Here is a 22,478-nt window from a genome sequence, read left to right as displayed (position 1 = left end):
GGATTGACGGCCCCATTAAGGCGATTGGTTTGTAACAAGAAATGGCAGCAGTTTCCTCGGAGTACTCCGATCTGCAATTATTCACAACCAAGTATGTCCAGGGATTCATTCATAATGCATTGGGTCTCATTCCTGGGCCATATGACGGTGAATGCCGTATGATACGTAGTGTACGGTAGGGTTTTATGGTTACTTTCCTGCCGATATGAATAAAAAGCCAATGCTACAATGTAACTAAACCATACAGACTCTGGACGACAAGCAAAGATCGTACAACTGTAAAAAAACGTTATTCAACACAAACCCACCCACCAAACCTGAGACTGACAGACTTTTGACACGAACCGAACCATTGAGCAACCGCCACGCAGTCCCATTTTCAGCGGGGGAGCCCCATAAAAGCAAGGCGACAAGTCGTGTCAGCCGCAGGATCTGTTAGCGGCGGGGGAAGGGCTACATGAGACTGCTTCAGGACGGTTTGTGAAAGTTGAAAATTTTCAATTCTGCTGACTACTGGGGCAATTGAGCGATTAGATTGTTGAAAATGAACATTGTCAACAAACGACGATAATCAATGGGCAGGATGTGCCGAGGTGGAACTACTGAGAAGGGTTTGAAGGGATAGCGTGCTACCTCTCTGCATCGAAGCGATGGATAACTGTACAAAAATCATTCCAATGCTGGCAAGGGTATCTCGGCAGCTGGTTACCACGCAAAGCTCAGCGGCATTTTTTTTCCAACGTGGAGGCAACCAGTGTAAAACAAGAAAGCAAAAAAAAAGGCTCCAAAAACAAAACTCCAGCGCTGAGGCGCCTTCTCCGATCCAAAGCTGCACGATTAATGGGTTTCCAGGTCGTGATTGGATGAACCCTGGTTTTCGTCAGCTGGTACTGGTCAGCGCGGCAAGAGAACCCTTCGTTTCGAAACATCAAAACCGATCCACAGCTTTGCGGTTCAGCCAGTTTGGCCCCTCTTCCCCGCACAGCTGACCTAGAGGCCTCACGTCACTGACAACGAACCAAATCCAACAACCAAGAATCTTATGCACCTTGATTGATTACACCCAAGCCCTCTCTCAGATTGAGATCAACATCCTGGGGCATCCCCTACAAAGAACATCCAAAGAACTTCTAAAAGAGACAACCACCCGATTTGGAGATTCCCTAATCGGAAACAACCCCAAGGTCATCGGACACGTTTGCCCCCCCTGGCATCATTCGCTTAGCACTAGCTTCCAAGCCGAACCGGTAAAAGAAATACGCAGAGCCACAAAAAAAAAAAACACAATGCCACCCAACAAGGGTCTCGTTCACCTCAAGGAGTATGACATCAAGGATAGCAATGTCGAGCTGATTGGCAGCGCCCTCGACCACCGCGTCAAGTACCAGTCGGCGCAGACTGAACCGGCCTGGAACGACGGCCGCGTCGGCATAGAGCCGGGATTGCTGGTCTGGCGGATCGAGCGCTTCGAGGTCGTACCCTGGCCGCGCGATCGGTACGGCCAGTTCTACGACGGCGACAGCTACATCGTCCTGCACTCGTGGAAGGTCGGCAAGGAGAACCAGGAGGGGCAGCAACAGGCGGCCGACAGCGAGCAGGAGCAGAACAAGCTCGGCCACGAGATCTTCTTCTGGCTCGGCCGGTACACGAGCCAGGACGAGGCCGGCACCGCCGCCTACAAGACGGTGGAGCTGGACGAGTTCCTGCGCGGGCGCGCCACCCAGCACCGCGAGCTGCAAAAGTGCATGTCTGACGAGTTCGTGGCCCTCTTCCCGCGCATCAAGATCCTGTCGGGCGGCGTCGAGTCCGGCTTCCGGCGCGTCGAGGAGGACCCCGAGGAAAAACAAGACTACGTCACGCTGCTGCGCGTCTTCAAGCTCCCCGGCGGCAAGGCCGGGCGCGACTCGATCGTCGTGCACGAGGTCGACGCCAGCGCCGCCAGCCTCGACGACAAGGACGTCTTCGTCCTCGACACGGGCAGCAAGATTTGGGTCTGGCAGGGCCGGGCCTGCTCGCCCATGGAGAAGGCCAAGGCCGCGCAGGTCGTGCACGACATGACGCTGGCCAAGCACGTCGAGGTCGAGGTGCTGTCGCAGACCGAGTCGCGCCACAGCGTCGTCGTGTCCATGCTCGGCGGCAAGGACGAGTACGGCCCTAGCCACGAGTTCAAGTGCGCCAGGCCGGTCGGGACTAGATCGGGAGAGGACTCGTCACAGTCGCAACAGACGCAGCAGCGGAGGAGGCCTCGCCGCCTCTGGCGCCTCAGCGACGCGTCCGGGCGGCTGGAGTTTACGCTCGTCAAGGACGGAGAGCCCCTGTCGCCGCGGGACCTGGACGGCAACGACGTCTTCCTGCTCGACGACGAAGGGCGCGAGATCTGGATCTGGGAGGGCCGCGGGGCCAGCAAGGCGGAAAAGGCATCGTGGCTCAGGGTCGCGCAGCACTATGTGCGACGCACCCTGGAGCAGGAAGGTGGCGATGAAGACGATCTCTACTCGACGCCCATTGCCAAGGTAAAGCAGGGCGACGAGACGCAGGGCTTCATGAGGGCGCTTCAAGCCCATTGATCAAAATCACGATACGCAAGCAATTCTTGTATAGTAGGTAAGGTATCCAAAAGTGTGCCTCTGCAAATGCTGTTTATTGCTATGGGGTTGATCCCTTGATGATTTAGATCATCGCCGTAAGCTGCGATGAATCCATGATGATGCAGTAGCCCCCGCCTCTTACACTTCAATCACGTCAATCGAGCACCAGCGCTATTCTCTAGATTGTGGTATTTGGTGGCAAATGTAGGCATTGGCACGGGATGGCGAAGCGGCTCGTTACTATTATTGGATTGCCTTAGAACCAGTATTTGGACACGTGAATGGATATGAACTCAACCGACGAGAAACAAGTACCAGTCCCGAAAACAGGGGGAGTACACTGGAAAATGCAGCTACGGGAAAGGCAATTATCCACAGGCATTCTGAACGGAGGGGCTCCTTGTTGAGCTTCAAACACCATTACTGGTAACCACTCAGAAGCCGGGCCGAAAACCCCGGATTCAGAGCATCGGGTCAGTGACGTACCCAACTGACTGGTAATGTTAATGAGATCCGGTTGAACCATGCTGGACAAGGATCATCGACCGAAAGAAGCAGCATAATCCTGCCACGACAACCTCACTGCTTAAATATTTTCGTCATCAGGGGCATGCACCATGGGCGATATAATTCCACAATGTAGAATTAAGTCTATTCAGAAATGTGGGCCCGTTTGGTTTTGTTCTCCTTCGTATTAGACCTAGTAGTCAGATGGATCTTACTGGTAATTACTTTACCAACACAAACTGGCAAGTCTATTGTCTTGTTTGCTTGACAGAAGGGCACCGAAACTTCTTTCCACTGCTCCGCATCGCAGGCGGCCTCTTGTGCAAGTCGCAGAGGTCATGTGCAAGATTTGGTAGGGGATGGCAGAATTTCTTTACCCCGGAGACTCCAGTACTCACCCAAAAAAGCCCCAGAAGAGCTCTGTGGAGGTCCCGTTGCAAGAGGCTGAGAATGGCTAGGTAGTCCTCGCTGACACGAATACTCAAGTTCTACAATACGAAGACGGGCAGAGTCGCTTAGACATAGGCTTTGCTCAGCCACCAAAGTCGCACGTAACGACCCACAAATTTTCACAATACTACTGATAGCATAAAAATGCAGGAGCTCAACGTAAACATCATTATCTCGGCGTTCATAAACATTAGTTACTTATGTGGTGCACCATCCCCCTCGACTCAAATACCATCAATAAGCGGGCTCAACCCCTGAGCAGTGCCAAGCTTGTCCTCAAAGAACAACCGGAGCCTCTCGACACGGTACCTGTCGGACATCCACTCGCGGAAGTAGGTGATGTTGGTGCCGGGCATGTCGAGGATGGGCGGGTATCCGGCGGGAGGGGCCACGTCGCTGCGGACGGGCCAGGAGCCGCGGGTGGACTGCCACTCCTCGGTGAGCATGTAGTTGTGCAGCAGCTTGGCGGCCTCGGGGTGGGGGGCGTCCTTGGGGATGGCGGCCAGCTGGAACCACGTCACGAAGGAGCCCTGCGTCGGGTGGCTGATGTTGACGCTGCGCGTCGGTTCGAGGCCGTCCGACGTGAAGGAAGCCGCCCACGTGCTGTTGGGCGCCGTCATGACCGTGTCCGGGGTGCGGGTGCCGCGCACCCAGCGGGGGTTTTGTTCGAGCAGCTTGTCGAACCAGGATTTGCCATATTGTTGCATGCTGTTTTATTTTTTTTTTCGGAGACGGGATCGACGTTAGCGTCTTGGCTTTTCTTGTCTTGCATACAATCCACTATCTCTCGGCATGCAGCCTCTTTTCCTAAAGCGGCATGACACCAAAATATAAACAAGACCCAAAAGAAAAAAAGAGACTTACATCAGGTCAAAAGCATAAAGAACAGCATCGTCATCGTTGGGGTACGTAAGCACCAGCTTGTCCTTGAACTCGGGACGCAGCCAATCCTCCCACTCGACGGGGGGCTCGATGCCGGGCAGCTTGTCGGTGTTCCACTTGCCCGCCCATCCGACGGTCAAGACGCCGTAAAAGGCGGCGCGCGGGTCCCTCATGGGGGAGTAGACCTGCTGGAACCCGACGGGGGCGTAGTGGAGCAGGGCGCCCTCGGCATCCCACCTGGGAAAGTCGTGCACGGTCTGGAAGGCGATGCTGTCGACGTAGACGTTGCCGGCGGCCAGCTGCTCGTCGAACCGCGGGCTGTGGTATTTGGACAGGTCCGTGGTCAGGTTGAGCGTCATGCCGGGGAAGCGCGTCTCGAACTCGTGCTTGAGCGCGTCCTCGTCGGTCGACTCGTCGCCCCCCAGCCACATGGTGACCACCCCGCCCTCCTTGAGCGCCGCCTGGTGCAGCTCCTCGAGGGACCGGGTCTCGACCACCGCCGCCCCGTTGAAGCCCAGCGTCTGGTCGTAGCTGAGGACGTGGCCGACCGCAATGGCCGCCGTGAACAGAGTGCGCAGCATGTCGTATTATTTTTTTTTCTTTTCTTTTTCTCTCTTTCGTTTCCAAGCCTGTGAGAAAAAGGTGCGCTGTCGAGATGGGCTGGAACAACCGGAGCTGGGTGGCATGTACCCTTTCGAACTCTTTCACGTAGGGAAGAGATCGTCAGACTTATATATCAGTTCGTGCCTGTTCCCCTGCATGCTCCTTTAGATATTTATTACCCTGGCTCATCCATATTCTACACCGCAACCACCGAGGCATCTGGAAAAAACAGGTCAAAAGTGCATGTCAACGAGAAAAAGAAGACAAAGAAAATCCACCTTGACCCCTCAAAGCCCCAGACCAGACCCCCGAAATACGGTCATTTAATTGAACTCAAATCTCGCACAAAAGTACCAAGTACCGCTAAGGAGAGATCTTCCATCAACGTCCCATGAGGGGGAAAATGCATGCACCTTAGTCGTCATTCCCGTGGCTTGACGTACTTGGCATCCTGGGCAAAGAAACAATATGCAATATGGCGCCCTGAACGAAGCGAAAGCCAGATTCCCATTACCCCCACCGTGACATGATGCCCACCTCGCCAAATGGGAGTACCCGCTGTCTAGCAGCAGACTTGACGGGGGGTTTTTCTTCGGGGGATTTGTTCATGCCGGCATGCGGAGCAACTCACCAGTCCGTGTTGATCTGCTTTGTGTGTGGTCCCCTTTCTTGTCATGTATGTCTGGAGGCGAATGGAGGCCTAGACCGGACAGACCCTTGAGGGTATACTTTGTAGGTTTTTTTTTGATGTTTTTATTTTTATTTTTACAAACATGATTGATATCTTTTGGCTCAAAGATCGTCACAAGGACAAGTATTTCTAATATTAATATACCACATACGAATTACACGTTTGCTCTGGTGACGAGTGTATGGGTAAGCTTGAATAGAGTTAATAATTACGTGTTCCCCCAAGCTTTTTTAGGGTTGTGAATTTACGTGGTACATTCATCGTCCCGTGGCGATTGATTAATTGCCCCCTTTTTTGCCAAGGAGGTCGCACTGAGATTTGGTCGGTTCCCCTCAGGCGCTCTGAACTACAAATCGAGTGCTTGGATAACCTAGTCAGTACCTCGGGAAAGGCGGTAAGGAGCAGGTACGATATATAAAGGTTCCTTTGTTCAATCTTAAGTTTTTTTTTTTTTTTTTTTTTTATTAGCCTTGCCACCCCACAAACCCTCCAACGGGGGCGGGATTTCCGTCCTTGCCCTAAGAGGACTAGACACCCGGCACTCAACTCGAGATCGAGGCCGGACGATCGCCCGGTCAACAGAAAGACGCTAACCCCAAGAGCAGGATGAATCTCGGGGGATCACAACCGGCCAAGGAAGGCACTCTGAGAGACGCAAGTCATGCCGTACCACCGCCGGTGGATATCAGCCAGGTTGGACTCCGTCAGCATCAAACCTGGCCCTTGACTTTGTTGCGGGTGGAGCGAGCCACTGCGTCAATTTCAACACAGACTTTCTTCGGTTCTGTCCGACCCGGCCGGAAAAGAAGGATGCTACTGCTACTTTGCGGTCGTCTTTTGAGGGGTGACGAGGAGAAATTGTTACCTCGTAATTATTGATAAGCTACCAAATGCCAGCCTCGGGGGCACGTAGGACAGGCCACACGGGTAAATGTCCTAATTGAGGAGTTGTGTGATGCAATCTAGGTGTGGCCTCATCACGGAGTGTTACTCCATATGAGATTTCCCTACTCCGATTGAGCGAGCGTGAGGAGAAACCAGGGCTGCAATTTATGCTACTGAAATGCACTTGATCGAGAGAACAGGCAAGCTTAGGCAAAGCGTATTGCACAATGGCATCCAAACAAGTGAAAGGACCGGATCACATTATACCGACTTCACAACACGGAAGAACATGAGATTGGTGGCTCAAATTACCCCCGCGGGAATGGCCTGTTCAAGGTCGGCATCTCAATGCCCGGGAAGGTACCTGAACTTGGAACACAAACAGTCATTACATCGTGACAAAAACTCCACCCGCTTTCTCCGCTTAGTACGCCACCTGGGAGTTCAATCCATCCGCCTCACGTGCCCAGTTCCTGTGCATTGCAATGCTGTGGAAGAACTGATCCAAAAAGTCCTTTCCACCCTTTGCCAGGTCGACAACCTCCTTCAAGCTGTCAGCCTGAACATTCCTGACAGTGACAACGCCGTACGACTCCATCACGTCTGCGCTTGACACAGTGACTTCCGGAAGCGTCACAGCCAGTTTGACGAGCTCCACACCCTCGCCCGACGCTCCAATGGCCTTCAGGTGACCAAATGCCTCGCGAACGTAATGCAAGGCACGTCCGTTCTTGGACAATGTCTTGATTGACTCAGCGCCGCCGGGCACGTACACGGCGTCCACCATGGTGCTTCGGAAGCCCTCGAGGTGGTGGTCGGGTTTGAGACCGGCACCACTGGAGCCCTTGGTCTCGCCAGCAGCGTAGATGGGCGAACGTCGGGGCGCGATCACGAGCGGAATAGCCTGGGCAGCCGAGAGGGCGGCCTTGACAGCGCGGAACTGAACCGAGTCGTAGCCGTCGGCGATCAGAATGGCGACCTTGCGTGATGCAATGGTGGGATTCTCGGGCAAGAAGTCGAACTGGCTCAAGCCCTTGGCCTTGATACCCTTGTTTTCCTTGGTCGCCTTGTCCGGGATTTGAGCACCGACCATCTCGGCCACCTGCTGGGCGAGGCCGATGTCAATCTGAGTCAGACGCGAGACGAGGTTGTTGTACACAACCTCCTCTTCGCAGTGGTCAAGCTCAAACGAAAAGGCGGCCAGCATGTGGCGCTTTTCAACATCAGACATGCTGTTGAAGAAAAGCTGAGCCTGCGAGATGTGGTCGAGGAACTTGGCGCTCTTGGTGCGCGCCTTGATGCCCTGGACCTTGGTGGCGTGCTCGACATATCCACCCTCCTTGACACCATCGGCTGGCGCATTTACGCCAAAACGGTTGGGCCAGTAGTTGACCTTGCCCTTGGTGATGGTGTGGCGGCTCTGGCCGTCACGGTTGAAGCTGAGCACCGGGCAAACTGGCCTGTTGATGGGCAGCTCCTCCCAGTTGATGCCAAGACGTGAGATCTGGGTATCGAAATAGCTGAAGTTGCGACCCTGCAGGAGCGGATCGTCCGAAAAGCCGATACCAGGCACGACGTGGCTGGTGCAGTAGGCAACCTGCTCCGTCTCGGGGAAGAACTCGTCGATGTTGCGGTTGAGCTCGAGGGTGCCGATGTAGTCGACGGGGATGAGGTCCTCGGGCCAAACCTTGGTGGCGTCGAGAATGTCAAAGTCAAACTCGTGCTCGCGCGACTCGGGAAGAACCTGGACACCAAACTTCCAGCGTGGGAATGCACCGTTTGCGATGGCCTCCATCAGATCCTTGCGGTGGAAGTCAGGGTCCTGACCGGCAAGCTTGAGGGCCTCGTCCCAGACCAAGCTGTGTACGCCAAGTTCCGGGGTGAAGTGGAACTTGACAAAGTGACGCTCTCCCTTGGCGTTGATGAGGGTGTAGGTGTTGACACCAAAACCTTGCATCATGCGGTACGACCTCGGGATGGTGCGGTCCGACATGGCCCACATGAACATGTGGGTGGCCTCGGAGTGCTGGTACATGAAGTCCCAGAAGTTGTTGTGTGCGGATTGGGCCTGAGGGACCTCGTTGTCTGGCTCGGGCTTGCCGGCGTGGATGACATCGGGGAACTTCATCGAGTCCTGGATGAAGAAGACTGGAATGTTGTTTCCGACGATATCCCAGTTGCCTTCGGGCGTGTAAAACTTGACGGCGAAACCACGAACGTCACGGACTGTGTCGGCGCTGCCTCGGCTGCCCAGAACGGTCGAAAAGCGCAAGAAAACAGGTGTCTCACGCGATGTGTCTGTAAGCACGCCAGCTGTGGTCAAGTGCTCGATGCTCTTGTGCAGAGTGAACTTTCCGTGTGCCGCAGTGCCGCGGGCGTGCACCACTCTCTCGGGAATACGCTCATGGTCGAACCTGTGAATCTTCTCGCGAGCAATCTGGTCCTCAAGCAGCGAGGGGCCTATTTGGTCGTTGCTGGTGACGCGCAGCCAGTCATCAGGGTTGGTAATCCTGACACCGGCGTCTGTGGTCTGTCTTCCCTTCTCGTCCGGGGTCACTGTATTCCTCGCGAGGTCGGAAATCTTGTCGCCCTGTGAATGCATGACGTATGACTTGCCCTTGCTGAGGGTGTCCCCGATATCTTTTAAGGACGCCATTTCGTTGCCCTTCTGCGGTCAAGTCAACTAACCCTTGGTGTGTTTGTGAGGTAGGATCAAAGAAGGGATGTTTTTGATCTGATGGAATCCCTCGAAATAGGTGTTGCGGTGAGAAATAGCAAGGAAGAGGAAGTGAGAGGAAAGTGAAGAAGGCAGTGAGTGAGTGAGACAGCTTGCTTAATATGATCGACAAGATGGTCGGAGCAGATACGCTACGCTTCCATTCAGTGATGGAGAACCATTAGGCCGCGTCTTGCCGCCACACCAAAATGCAGGAATATACGGATCGCACAGAAATTTCCACGTTTTCGGAGCAATAGTTCCACAGGTTGTACCTTCTTTGACAAAAATCATCGACGTCAACGATGTTGGATTCGACGCTTGGCAGGCCGTTTTTGCCGTATCGGGAAGCAGAGATGGAGAACAACTGCGATGTAAAGTGGAGCCTACTTCTTTCTTTCTTCTTTTCTTTCTTTTCCAGGCCGCTGTCGCTGCAAGTTGAACAAGACCCTACCAGGGAATACATTGGTACAGCGAAATGCGGAGGTGATACATGAGTGAAAAATTGCCCAACTCTTGCATCACTATGCGCTTTCCAGGTTGCTTGTTTCTTGATAACCGGAGTGCTCAAAGAAATGTTAGCGGTTTGAGAACAATTTTTATCCAAGTCGGGGACGTCATCAAGATGTCAAGTCGCCAAGCCCCTCCCGATCGCTTGTGAATCCCGGCATTATGATTGGTCGCCCAGACACCAGGTACTGGAGACGATCCCACCAGATTCTCAAAAACGGCGGGTCATGGTGGGGGGCTTCAATTGTCGACTTTCGTTTCCTCTCCGCGCAGTCACGCCAACACTCACTGAACATCGAGTAGACTGCTGCTGTGTGTACGGTACACCCGCCGCACTTCCGGCCACAGGATAGGTACTTAGGCAATGATCAACAATCGCGATCGAGTTCCACCGTGTGCTTGGTATACCCAAAATTAGTATCCGCTGTCAACTACCGAAACTGCTGGTCACATTTTATCGCATCAAAAATGCGCCATAGAGATCTCGCCATTTGTAATACATTACATTCCGCCCCGTTCTGATCGACTATTTTCTTTCCCTTTTTGTTAAGAATACCTTTGTTGGCACGGAATCGCGCCTCGTGGCAGCAAGATCTGGCGCCTCCATCGACGCGACTTGTCCACATCGATTCCCCTCCGGGCCCTCCGGGCCCTCCGCCATGCCCACACAGACAAGTGGTTCTGATTCGCTTGCTAAAGACATCCCACAATGCTATGGCACCTGGTTCTTGAAGCCAGGCAGAACGTACATTTTGTAAACTTGTCAAGTGTGTCTGAACCTGGTCAATCTGCGGCCCTTGACTGGGGTTGGAGGTATCAGGTTGGTGGCCCAGTTCTCATGCTTCAATTATGTCTACCTGCTCTCAAAAGGATTGACACCCTTATTCCAAGGTATCAAGCTTCGTTACATACCAGCCCCGAAAGTCGTCTGCATTTTCCCTTTTCTTTACTGCAAAAACCACTTCGAGTCCATCCCAACCCTCGGCGGCTGGGATTTCGTTGGCCTTCAGCCCCTTCATATACCTAGGCGGCGCCTCTCCCAGAATGACAAACTTCCAGGCATCAACGACGTCGCTGATGTGATGGCCTAGACCATCGACTCCCCAAGCACCCAACACAATCTTGTTGACGCCCTGACGGCGAAACAGACGCAGAACCGTCCGCATCCTGAGCGTCAACGCCTCCCAGTAGTCCTGGTAGGCAGGGAAAACATCCGGGCTATGTTCTGTCACGTCGGGTGCCAAGTTATCCCCGAACTGTCCTCCGAAGAACGCGACGTCGTTTAGCCCGTTCCTCCAAGCGAACCTAGAAAACTGCCCTGACCGAGCGTCCAGAACCTCGAGGCGCTGGGTCCGAAACATGGCTGCGGTCACGACCTCGATGTAAAACTGGCCACCTGCCGACAGCATCTTGGGCTTGTTTTGGTTGTCGCCGAGGCCAAAGTTGTCCTCGGAATCCGCAAATACAAGAATGTTCTCCTGAACCGTGAAATTATCCGGCTCGCGAAAGTCCCACTCATCGAGGTCTTTTAGCCCATGGTAGAGTGTAGTCCTCTCCATCAAGGATTGGTGGTCCGTCATCGGCTGCCTTTCAGAACCCTTGCCCCTCTCAAGGTCGCAGCCACCCGAGGTCCGCAGCCCACCATCCGCGGGAGCCATGTTGAGAACGCCAACACGACACGTAGCCGCCTGCGCCGTGCCGGAAGCGCCCGAGAAGCCAACGCGCTCTGCACCCAGAAGCTGTGCTGCATGGAGGCTGTCTCCCACGCAAAGAGACACCTTGACTTGTGGGCGGTCGCCGTCCACATAGACCGGAGGTGCGGAGTGATTTAAGGCCGCCAAGGTATAAGGGACTGAATGCTTGGCCCTCGGCTGTTCCTCCAACACCTTGTTGATGGCGAAGATGTTGGCGTTTCGACGCCTCTGCTGCCGCCGCATACGCTGCTGGCCACCAGGAGTAAGCCAGTCTGGTTGCTGAGTGCTATTGTCCTTTGCATGCTCGACGTAGCATTTTCGATGCCAGGGAGAAGCTCGGGGAATTCCGAGGGGTCGTGCGATCGGTTGAAGCCTTGAGTGGCTGAAGTATAGGGGCTGGGCAGGAGGCCGAGGAGATTGGTCTTCTTGCTTGTTTTCCATATTGGGCTCTGATTGCTGCCAAGTCACACTGTGTTTGCCTTGTGTGCGCAGGCAAAGCGGTGGATGTGAAGCGTGTGTGTGGTTTAATACTGTTTCTGGAGATAATCGCAGATACTAAATCGTAAAAGAACTTGATGATGTGACTGTAATGGATAGAAATAAAAGGGCAGAGAGGCATGGTCTCTTATATATGCGGAATTTTGCCATGGTGATTTGAAGCTTTTTTTTTCTCATGCAAAAACTGCATTCCGGTGAAGTAGCTTGCAGGATCGTTATGTACTTGCCACATGCTCTCATTTATGTTTTTCTATGAAGCTCAGCGGTTGCATATGGCGTGGTTGGGCAGGTCGCCCGCACAGGCTAAGACGAGTTTGGTACCTTGTGTGCCTTCTTCAGTGCTCGGGGAAGATTTGTATGTTGCAACTTGCAAGAACGTCCAATCTAAGTGTGGTTCCCCCATTGCCGACCCCATACCAAAACATGATTTTTCTCTTTCTATTAAGTTTTCTGGGAAAGTACGCTTGGTGACTTGAGCTTGGTTATGCGTCTTGATGTACAGGAAGGAGGATATCACGGTGGATGGATGATTCGACAAAGCTTGTGGGTTCCATGACAACGAAGAATAAAGTTAGACTTTCGAGGGTCGCGCAGTGCCCTACACTTTTGTTGTTTGTAAATAGCAGATTGAAACCAGCCCCCTCTTGAATTATTTACGTTTTTAGTTTTGCTTCATGATCAAAACATGATTGTGATGGTCCATTCTGCACGCAAATACCGCCACGTACAAACAGATGGACTGGAACGACGAATACTATCAGAACTACAAAAAGTTTACCTCCATTTTTGCTTAGCGACTGATGCCGAGTCTTCCTTCAAGACCACGTGTCTGCGTACATCACTCGCAGAATTCACATGCTCTGTGAAACCGTTTCCGCGGCGACCGAGATGGAGGTTGGTCCGTCCACTCAGATGGCTCCAGGAACACTTAGGGCTAAAAAAAAAAAAAAAAAAAAAAAAAAAACCAAGAGCAGGGGATCTATCTGAGCACATCGCCTGCACCTCACTATCGACGGACTCGATGGCAACGACCGACTTCATCACAACTCTCGAAAATACCCCCGGCCCAGTCATCCCAGACGAGGAATATTACAATGAGGGACATGACTGAGGAGTTGATCCGCACAGCAATGGGCAGAACCAAGGCGCACATGATTAAGGGGCTTGTGGACAATGGCTCCGGGAATTCCAAAGCCATGAAGGAAAGCGAGGGCAAGGCAATTGTGGCGGCCGAGTCTCTAGCCAAGGACTTGAGGCGTAAACTACGACCGCTGCCACAGAATACCATGGGTACCCACCTACCTATCTTAGCCTCTTAGGTAACACCAATCTGCCTGAACGGATTAACAGCGACGTGGCAGCAAAGAAACAGTTTCCACACTGGAACTGGCTTCCATCATCAACGTCTTCCGTAGTTAGCTCCTACAAGCCTGCTCAGGGTTAGGCCTAGGTACTGCAGGATGAGTGTGGCAACATCATAAAACAATGACAAACAAAAAACGCTGTCCTGGGTATTAATCGTCGGATCAACCTCTACAGTCGAAACGCCAAACAAGAAAAAGCCCAGCGAAATAAAATTTAACAAACATTATAACAGATGGTAGCCCCGTCCTAACCCCAATGTGCCTGCACAGAATATGCCAACAAGGGATTCGAGGTCGCTGTAAAGGGTTATACTAGTTGTACAGGTGGATAAAAACGCTTCCTCATCAATGCGTGGGGTTGTAAACACTATATATGCTCTCTTCGAAACACAAGTCTGGAGTGTCAATCCATCTCGGCCGACCGTTCATTGGCCACGCGCACTAGCAGCTCATAAATGTAGGGTTACGTTATCGAACCTACACGATCCGTTATTCAACCCACAAATACGCCCTATACAGTAAACATCTTCACTGGTACCGTTACCAGTACCAGCACCACCATCATTTAGTTAGATTGGCGGCTAGGGATTCCGGTTGTCCATTAGGAATGTGAATATGAAAAAAGTCACGACACGCATATTAGTAGATTAGCACTGGGCGGACCCAACTTGTAGGTTGAACAAGGAGCGCAATCCCCTCAGCAACAAATGGTAGACCTTGCCTATGACTATGAAAAGGCGATGAAACCACGCATGTTGGTCAAGCGGGTGGACGTACGCATGTAGTCGTTAGGGTTACGCAGATACCAACCCCGGGTCGATGGCATACGAGGTACACGAGCCGCAGAGCCTCCAGTGTATAAAGTCAAGGCTCGCGCAAGAGATACCCAGCGGACAATAAGACTAATCATGCTGTCGTTACAGCGGATTTTCACTAAAATATAATGGATTACCCCGCTAAAATATGATGTTTATAAATGCTGTAATGCATCGATCAAAACATCTACAAATTTCAAATTTCAAATCGCTATATCCTTGTTTGCAATAGACCGAATTTTGCAAATCCAATTAAATGTGTCATTTTACACCCTAAATATAGTGCATAACGTTAATCGCGCCTATGATTAGTAAGTAAACGAGTCAGTTTCTGCAGTTTAGTGCCTGTCAGATGCAGGGTTCACACAAAGGCGTCTTTAAATAGTTATGCAATCCAAGCATATAACATGCGTTGACTTACTACGATGTATACAACACACAAGTCCACTAAGCTCTATATATTTATTGGAGCTCTCATCGAAACATTCGTCCTCCCGAATAATTCTTTCTCGGCTATATTTGCTCTATAATTTCTCGACTTAATTCAGTTATCCAGCACGTACGACCTCTGTTGCAAGTTGCAACCCTCTCAAATACAGCTCAGCAATGATGCAGTTCACCTACACCCTCGCCATCATGACCGCTTACATTGCTGTTTCAGTCGCGGCTCAACCGCCGCCCGAACCTCCTCAGATGCATGCATACATTCATGGCTTCCCTGCGCAAGCCTGCCAGGTTTCTCTGTACAGGTACAATGAAAATAAAGCGTGGCCTACCAAGTTGATGAAATACGTCGATGTCAGTGATGGTCATGACGGCGTCGCCGAATTCACTCTACCACCGAGTTTGACACCATCTCGAGTGGTTGTTGTAGTGAACGACCGCTGTGAGCCGTTGAATGATTATAAAAAGCCCAATCTCTGGCAGCTTGGTATCGTTTCAATTAGGTGGGATAATGAGGGGAGAGCTCCATTCGACGTTAAAGCCGTGATTGCGGCAGCGAACAAAGAGCGGGATGAGCTTAACAGAGCTGCTATGATAAATCTCGAAAAGATTTTGGCCGGACAAGAACCCCCTGCTCCTTCAAAGGGTCGAACCCAGGCGCCAACTACACTACCTGATGGGAGAGGGCTCTTGCGCGGCCTATCAAAATATTTCCATTAGGTAAAACCTTAGTGATTAGCAGGTTAGTCAATATCACAAATCTTCTAGGCGGTGCGTGGCTGATAGCCTAATACAAATTTAATAGCAAGTCCCAGAGCATACGATAGAGGAGGAAAGACCACAAAAGGTACAAAGAAAGCCAAGGGAGGAAAGGCGAAGGGCTGATCACAGTGGTGGGAAGCTTTCCTACCGGTAGTTTGTAGGCGCAATATGGGTAGGGCTGGTGTTCGCCTTGTCGCGTGTGGAGGCGTTTGATGGTAGCGAAGGGGTTAACGTACCATCCTTCAGGTCGAGGGCGACCACAGACGAAACCACGGCAAAACAAAGTACCTTGTTAAATGGGAAAATTATAGGCATGAGGACACGCCGACTTCACAGTACGTAAAGCAAGCATCCTCCACCATTCATGGGTCAGACCCACCTTTGTTAGCGATTCACACCCAAACACACCAATAAGCTTAACAGCTGAAGAATTTTCGCCCTCCGGGCGCCGGTCGTCATGGCCTCACCAGAGGTCTCAAACCGCCGCGCGCGCCCGCAGAGCACGCCGCAGGCTTTGCCGCAGGGCCAGGCCGAGTCGGGACACGTATCTCTCGACACGCGCACCGCTAACGCGCCTCAGCCGGCTGGCCGCGGAAGGTACTCCAGCCTCCCGGCCCTGGCCATCAAAACACTGCAGCAGGAGTTGGAAAACGTGGAAACAGTCGGCAGCTGGCTCGAAGAGGTCTTTGCAGCCAAGCTCGAAAGTTTACAGGCCCCGGAGGACGCCGCGCTTAGGAGAATTGTTCTTGAACTTGACGACGTGATCAGCGGCTGGTTCCTCAGTCGCACCCTCCCTGAAAAAGAGCGTTCGCGCTCCCCGTCGCGTTCGCCGACCAGTTCCAGCGAAAGGCGCAGCATTTTAATTACGAGGACGGGCACGGCGTCGTCGGCCTCTAAAGGCAGAGGCACGCCCACTAACAAATCGGTCACATGGGCCGAGCGAGCCGCCACGCCACCAGCGGCGGCCCCAACGCGAATTTTAACCCCGGCCACGCGCTCGTACCCGATACGTACGACGCCCGGCAATGCACCTGACAGCTCCGCAACTCCCTCCCAATCGGGCCGGGACCGCTCCCAAGCCCCGAAACGTTTGACAGAACAGCCGTCCAACCGCATCCTGATCCGCGTAAATGACAAATTGCGGATGGTGACGAGGGAGCCATACGCGGTAACGACCAAATTGGCCGAGTTGGTCTCGGTGCCACACAGTGAAATCCCAAACGCCAAGCGTACCCCCACGGGCTGGGGTGTTACGGTGGCCTCTGAGGAAACACGGCAAAAACTCCTCAACCCCAGCGCGGTCAAGGCCATTATGGACGCATTGGACGCGCGGGAAGTCACTGTCCCGACAACCTGGCACACATACGCCGTTTCTGGAGTGCCCCGAACGCTTAATTGCCTGGACGGAAGAAAGGACGTACATGAGGTAATCCAGGAGGAGATTACCGTGGCAGCAGGCCAGCAGCCAGTCAACTGGCATATTTCCAAACATGGTTACGACCCACATACGGCTGAGGGCACGTGGATAGTGTCCTTCCTTCAACCCGTAAAGCCCTTTCAGCTTTTTGGAGTGTCGAAACGTGCGCGGAAGGTTGAAAAATCACGCAAAATTACACACCACCACGACGGTTGCCAGGGATATTGCGAAATACGTCGCTGCGTACGGCAAGCGCGTTGCGGCATATGTGGTGAAGCAAAACATGCGACAGAGGAAGAGCCGTGCAAGGCAGCCCCCAAATGCGTTAATTGCCACGGCCATTTCCCATCCGGACATGAGAATTGCCCTGCCCGACCTTTGGTGGTAAATGGGAAGTTTGAACGACCTTCACAGCGTAAACTTAAGGGGATTCGCAGAATCGGACGTGCCAACCGTGCCGCGATTATCAACGACCGGGCCGAAACGGCCCGCCGAGAGCCAGCACCTGCAATCCCGGTCCTAAGCACCTCATCGCAGCATTCGCAAACCTCGAGCTCCCGATCGAGCATTTCAAACAAAAGAGCGCGGCCATGCGAGGCGGCAGGGGCGGACATCCGTAACTTCCTGCAGGTTGAACAGGAACGCGTGCACGACGAAATCGTTTGGGCAGCCGAAATGGAGGAGGACGCAGCGGCTGCCGAACCTTGCCCCGCTGATGGGATAGACTTGGAAGCAACCCGTCGATTAATATGACGAAATACTCGCTCGGCAATATGCAGCGGGAATGCCTCGACGTAGTTTGGGCCAACGTAGGTAAAAGGATGGGTGTGCATCTGAGCCTATTGGAGTTGTGCCACCAGAGAAAGGTGGACCTGGTTAACGTTCAAGAGCCATGGTGCGGGCTAAATACGACTACACAAACGCACCCGGGCTATAATGTTTTTGCGCCAGTGGACGAATGGCACGCCAACACTTACGAAGCCATGACTGGGCTCCGGCCCCGGGTGCTTACCTACGTTAAGAAGGGGGCAGCCCTAAGGGCCGCACAACGACGGCTACCGCAGGGCCAAAATACGCGGGACATACTCTGACTCGAAATTAACGGAATACTGTTTGTTAACGTATATAGGGCTCCGGGCACTGAAGCCGCGCTGGAAATGGTATGCAATACCGTGCCAAATGGACCCACGGTGCTAGGCGGCGATTTTAACGTAGCGGCTGCTGCATACCAGCCGGGCCGCGCAAACGCACGCGGAGGGGACCAACTGACGGCATGGGCGCAAGCCCAGGGGATGAGTTTCACAGGAAATATCGGCGTGCCCACCCACCGCGACGGGGGTTTACTGGATATGGTCTTTTCCAACCTCCCCAGCACAATAACTGTGGTTGACAGCAGTCTTTACACAGGCTCCGACCACGAATCCCTTTATACCACGCTGCGGACGCGCGGCGCCCCCCGCCCGGAGGCGATCAACGTTTCGGTTAGGGACGACCGGTTACCAAAGTTCGCGGAGCTACTTGCTTTTGGCATGCAAGACATGCCGGACCCGGGATCCGCGGCCGATGGCTACGCATTGGACGCGTGGGTAGCTGAATTTACAACTTTATGGGAGCAAGTGACGTGGGTCGTGGGTACGCCGGCGGGAAAAAGGGACAGCTCGGCTCCCTGGTGGACCGAAAACTGCCAGCGGCTCTGGTCCGAATTCCAGCGGGTTAAACGGAGCGCTGTAAATAGGGCAGACGCCTCTGCCGAGGAAAAAGCCTATACGAAAGGGGTGCGGGCCGCGAAGCGGGAGTACTGGAGGCACCGGATCGACCAACTGCGCGACGATAAGGATTTGTGGAACATGGTGGGCTGGCTGGGAGCCGGACCACGCCTCCGGTCCCCGCCGCTGGTTATTAACGGCGAGCAAGTGAGCGAGCCTTTAGCAAAAGCGGAAGCACTGCAACGGGAGGTGCTTGGCCGATTTTCGGCGGAGGATGACCTGCAGGGAGACCCCTTGGAGGCCTGGTCGCCGGACGAGGCTAAAATCCCTTGGGACACCCAGGTTAGTGCGGAAGAGGCGGAGCGCTCCTGCATTGGGGTTACGAGCACGTCCCCGGGCATCGACGGAATAACCGTCCGGCTACTAAAAGCCGGATGGGCTTCGTTGGCCGAGCCGGTGCGCAGGCTCTACCAACGTTGCCTGGAACTCGGACATTTCCCAGCGCCTTGGAAGAAGGCCGAAGTCGCGATGCTACCGAAAACGGGGAAGAAAGACCGGAGCAGCGTTCGATCCTGGCGGCCTATAGCCCTCCTCTCCTGCATCGGAAAAGGCCTCGAGAGGCTCGTTGCACGCCGGATAGCTTGGGCCATACACGACAACGGGCTCCTTAGCTGCACCCACGGCGGTGCCCTACCCAAACGATCGGCGACGGATCTGGTTTGTGCCCTCGCCCACGATATCGAGCAGGCTCTAGCTCGCGGGGAGGAAGTCACCCTTGTCGCATGCGACGTCCAAGGCGCCTTCGACGCCCTCCTCCATAGGCGATTAATACGGAAAATGCGGAGCCTCGGGTTTAGTAAAATGCTCCTCAGGTTCGTGATTAACTTTTTAAGCGGCCGCCAGGCCCGAGTCCGGCTGGAGGGTACGACCACGGGCTTTAGGCGGCTTGGGTGCGGCACCCCGCAAGGGTCTCCCCTTTCCCCGATCCTATATATGCTATATTTGGCGTATCTCGTCAAAAACGGTACGAAGTGGCGGTTGGCATACGCAGACGACGTGCTTACATGGAAATCGTCACCCTCGTTGGAGGAAAACGTACGTTGGCTGGAAAATAAACTCCGGGATATGCACGAAATTGCGGCGGAAGAGAAGATCCATTTTGCAGCGGAAAAGACAGAGGTGATCCATATCACTAAGAAAAGGCACGGTCGCAACCCGGAAATCCGGATTAATGGTAGAACGGTTACCCCGGTCCAACTACCGGGCGGTCGACGCGGACAAAGCGCCTCCGGGGCCGAGCGCTACCCGGGCATGCGTTGGCTTGGTTTTTGGTTCAGCCGACGGCTAGACGGGCGCCGCCACGTGGCCGAAAGGGCTGCCAAAGCAATGGCGGTCGCTGCCCACCTCAAGAGCTTTGGGGCAGTAAGATACGGACCGCCTGCGGCTGCACTTCGCAAGGCAGCGGTGGCATGCGTGGGTTCCTCGGCCACCTACGCAGCCGAGGCATGGTACAACCCAGCGCACAAGCAAAGAGGACTCCTCAAAGCACTGAACAAACCGCTGGTTTTAGCGGCACGGGCAATCCTCCCGGCGTATAAAACCACCCCCTCGTCCACTGTTCTCAGGGACGCAGGACTACCCTCGGCCCGCGTCGCGCTGGCCTACACCCGCCTGAAATACGGCGCCCGACTAAGGCTCGCGGACAAGGGGCACCCCCTTGTCAGCCGCCTGCGTGAAACACCTCGTGCCCGCAACTCGGGCCATTCGGCCACGACCCTGCAAACGGCTGCACAACTTCTCCCGCGGATCCGGAGACTAGAGTTGCGCGCACCTCGCAATGCCCCGGATTCTCGCACTGACCCCACCGGAGGAGTCCCGAAAGAGGAAGCGGCCCGCCGCTTTATCGAATGGCTGGACATGGTATCACCTGACGATATCGTGGTATATACGGATGGTTCGGAAAAACACGAAAACAACTGCGTCCAAATAGGGTACGGATGGGCCGCTTTTAGGGCGGGCCTGGAATTTGCCGCAGGCTCCGCATCTATTACGCCGGAAAGCCACGTTTTCGACGCCGAGGCGATTGGCGCCCTAAAAGGGCTACAGGCGGCAGCCAAGGCCCAGCCAGGCGCCCGGATTTGGATTTGTGTGGACAGCACCTCGGTTATTTGGGGTCTTAGAGGCGACGCGCCGCGTTCGTCCCAATGGGCCTTTCTGGAGTTCCATGACCTTGTCGATCTACTCCGAAAACAAGGTACCGAGGTTCGGGTCCGTTGGTGCCCTGGGCACCAGGGAATCCCGGGAAACGACCGGGCTGACGAGCTGGCCAAGGCCGGCTCCGCCGGACCGCCGGACCCAGACCCGAGGGCTCAGCAAACCACGTATAGCGGTGCCGGCACGGTCCTCAGAGCCATTCTTTCGAATATAGAGAAGGACTGGTGGCGTAAAGAACTCTGTGAACGGTCCCCCGCATATAGGGAATGGAAATTCCAATACACACCGAGAAAGGAGCCCGAGGAACTGCGTTTGCCAAGACCCCTACTGGGCCATTATTTGGCCATGAGGACCGGCCACGGCGATTTCAAGGCCTACCATGACCGTTTCAACCACCAGGATGCAAACACCTCGTGTGCCTGGTGCTGGAAGCGGACCTCCCCTGAGCACCCGGTGCACTGCCGCTATTCGCGGGCGGTGTGGAGAAACTGGCCGTGGCCTAATAACGACCGGCCGGCCGGGCCGCCAAATCGCGCCCAACGCTGGAAATTCTTCCAGACAAGCTTCGGGCAACCGAAAAGCTTTGAGGCGTTTTCGATAGCCACCAACTACTTCAGCGCCCGCCCCAGAGCGGCCCGCCAGCGCCCCGCGCGCCACGAACGCACTTTACGCCTAGGGACACCGATCGTAAACGACTCGAACTCTGACGAGGAATAGACTTACTGCCTTTTCACCCACACTTCACGGCACAAGCCGTCAGACGAACCCTCCGTGCACCTTAGGCACGGGGTCGCGTCAGTGAACTAACCCCCTAAGCAGGACCGGGCCCGAACCCGGTCAGGCACGATCCGCCTCTGCCCTCCTTGTCTTCCCCCTGTGTAAATAAAGAAGATAGAACGCGCGCCGAGATACCCCTCGGGAGGTTGCTAACGGCCGGCTAACAAGCCGGGCCGAGCCCGGCGTTAACTAATACTACTACTACTACTACTACTAAGCCTTCCATCTTTCAGGGTTCTTGTTTCCAAGAATGCAGATTCTCAAGATCACTTGGGCCATGGTCCTGCTGGCCGTCGGTGCCGCTGCTCTCCCCACCCCGGTCAACGTCGCTGCCGACCAAGCGCCAGAAAACGGCCAACTCCCGGCCCGCAGCGGGCCCAGCTCACCCGTCGCCAAGAGCACTGAAGGCGCCTCCTCCGAGCCGGGGAGCGATGTACCCAGATACCCCCTCAAGAAGAAGCCTGAGGTCAAATATAATATCGAGGCCATGGTGAAGGCAGCGTGGCCACCGCCACCGGTGCAATGCATGAATTGCCAAAAGGAGTGGAAAACCTGGAAAAGCTGGAACACCCGGAAAATCCGGAAAGGCCGGAAAGACCGGAAAATGGATCAAAACCCAAAGACCTTTGACAGATGGGAGGACTTTGAGACCCACCACTATTACAAGCACCCGGGCACACCTCAAGACGTCAAATTCCTACCGATACCGATAACGAAGCCTCTTTACACTGTAGTCTCCCCCGGAGAATCTGAGTAAAGGGGTTCGCATGTAAATAGTTATAGGACTGGGGAAAGAGGGTTGTGATGGAGTTCGGATGTTCCCATATATATAGATCAATACGGTATAATCATTGCACAGCAAAAGTGGAAACACCTCGGAATTCGCGCAGCAGCGGGTGGGATGCCCCGCTCTCTCCAAGTACTGGCCCTTCTTTGTGCGAAAGCTCACCAAAAG

The 22,478-nt window shown here is 54.1% G+C and overlaps 7 protein-coding genes across 7 annotated transcripts; 4 read left to right on the top strand and 3 right to left on the bottom strand.

Moving 5' to 3' along the window:
- The first annotated feature begins 992 nt into the window (after nt 1-992).
- On the top strand, nt 993-2,910 carry MGG_10059 (gelsolin repeat-containing protein). The gene has a single exon (XM_003717399.1). It carries the CDS (start codon nt 1,287-1,289, stop codon nt 2,565-2,567), a length of 1,281 nt encoding a protein of 426 aa, XP_003717447.1. The 5' UTR covers nt 993-1,286; the 3' UTR covers nt 2,568-2,910.
- A 788-nt stretch (nt 2,911-3,698) lies between these two features.
- Nucleotides 3,699-5,062, bottom strand: MGG_10060 (ABC-type Fe3+ transport system). The gene is made up of 2 exons (XM_003717398.1): nt 4,410-5,062; nt 3,699-4,253 (listed from the first exon to the last, which is right to left on the bottom strand). The coding sequence occupies exons 1-2, from the start codon at nt 5,006-5,008 to the stop codon at nt 3,770-3,772; spliced, it is 1,083 nt and encodes a 360-aa protein (XP_003717446.1). The 5' UTR covers nt 5,009-5,062; the 3' UTR covers nt 3,699-3,769.
- Nucleotides 5,063-5,691: 629 nt separating this feature from the next.
- Nucleotides 5,692-9,884, bottom strand: MGG_10061 (catalase-1). Its single transcript, XM_003717397.1, has one exon. The coding sequence runs from the start codon at nt 9,260-9,262 to the stop codon at nt 7,031-7,033; it is 2,232 nt and encodes a 743-aa protein (XP_003717445.1). The 5' UTR covers nt 9,263-9,884; the 3' UTR covers nt 5,692-7,030.
- An 829-nt stretch (nt 9,885-10,713) lies between these two features.
- On the bottom strand, nt 10,714-11,967 carry MGG_10062 (uncharacterized protein; the record flags this gene model as incomplete). The annotated part of the gene is made up of 1 exon (XM_003717396.1): nt 10,714-11,967. The coding sequence occupies one exon, from the start codon at nt 11,965-11,967 to the stop codon at nt 10,714-10,716; it is 1,254 nt and encodes a 417-aa protein (XP_003717444.1).
- Nucleotides 11,968-13,118: 1,151 nt separating this feature from the next.
- On the top strand, nt 13,119-13,468 carry MGG_17236 (uncharacterized protein; the record flags this gene model as incomplete). Its single annotated transcript, XM_003717395.1, has 2 exons — nt 13,119-13,314; nt 13,386-13,468. The coding sequence occupies 2 exons, from the start codon at nt 13,119-13,121 to the stop codon at nt 13,466-13,468; spliced, it is 279 nt and encodes a 92-aa protein (XP_003717443.1).
- A 627-nt stretch (nt 13,469-14,095) lies between these two features.
- On the top strand, nt 14,096-15,367 carry MGG_17235 (uncharacterized protein; the record flags this gene model as incomplete). Its single annotated transcript, XM_003717394.1, has 3 exons — nt 14,096-14,161; nt 14,487-14,514; nt 14,760-15,367. 3 exons carry the CDS (start codon nt 14,096-14,098, stop codon nt 15,365-15,367), a joined length of 702 nt encoding a protein of 233 aa, XP_003717442.1.
- A 6,406-nt stretch (nt 15,368-21,773) lies between these two features.
- On the top strand, nt 21,774-22,376 carry MGG_10065 (uncharacterized protein; the record flags this gene model as incomplete). Its single annotated transcript, XM_003717393.1, has 1 exon — nt 21,774-22,376. One exon carries the CDS (start codon nt 21,774-21,776, stop codon nt 22,278-22,280), a length of 507 nt encoding a protein of 168 aa, XP_003717441.1. The 3' UTR covers nt 22,281-22,376.
- Between the last annotated feature and the right edge of the window lie 102 nt (nt 22,377-22,478).

Source organism: Pyricularia oryzae, chromosome 4 (genome assembly GCF_000002495.2).
Source record: "Pyricularia oryzae 70-15 chromosome 4, whole genome shotgun sequence".
In the NCBI taxonomy this organism is placed as follows: domain Eukaryota; kingdom Fungi; phylum Ascomycota; class Sordariomycetes; order Magnaporthales; family Pyriculariaceae; genus Pyricularia; species Pyricularia oryzae.
This window is presented reverse-complemented; position numbering and strand designations above follow the sequence as displayed.

Bases quoted from the DNA above. Each gene is read 5' to 3' on its own strand.
- MGG_10059 (XM_003717399.1), top strand. From the start codon at position 1,287: ATGCCACCCAACAAGGGTCTCGTTCACCTCAAGGAGTATGACATCAAG.
- MGG_10061 (XM_003717397.1), bottom strand. From the start codon at position 9,262: ATGGCGTCCTTAAAAGATATCGGGGACACCCTCAGCAAGGGCAAGTCA.
- MGG_10060 (XM_003717398.1), bottom strand. From the start codon at position 5,008: ATGCTGCGCACTCTGTTCACGGCGGCCATTGCGGTCGGCCACGTCCTC. The intron at 4,254-4,409 runs GTAAGTCTCTTT...AAAATAAAACAG, and splicing joins CTTTATGCTTTTGACCTGAT to CATGCAACAATATGGCAAAT.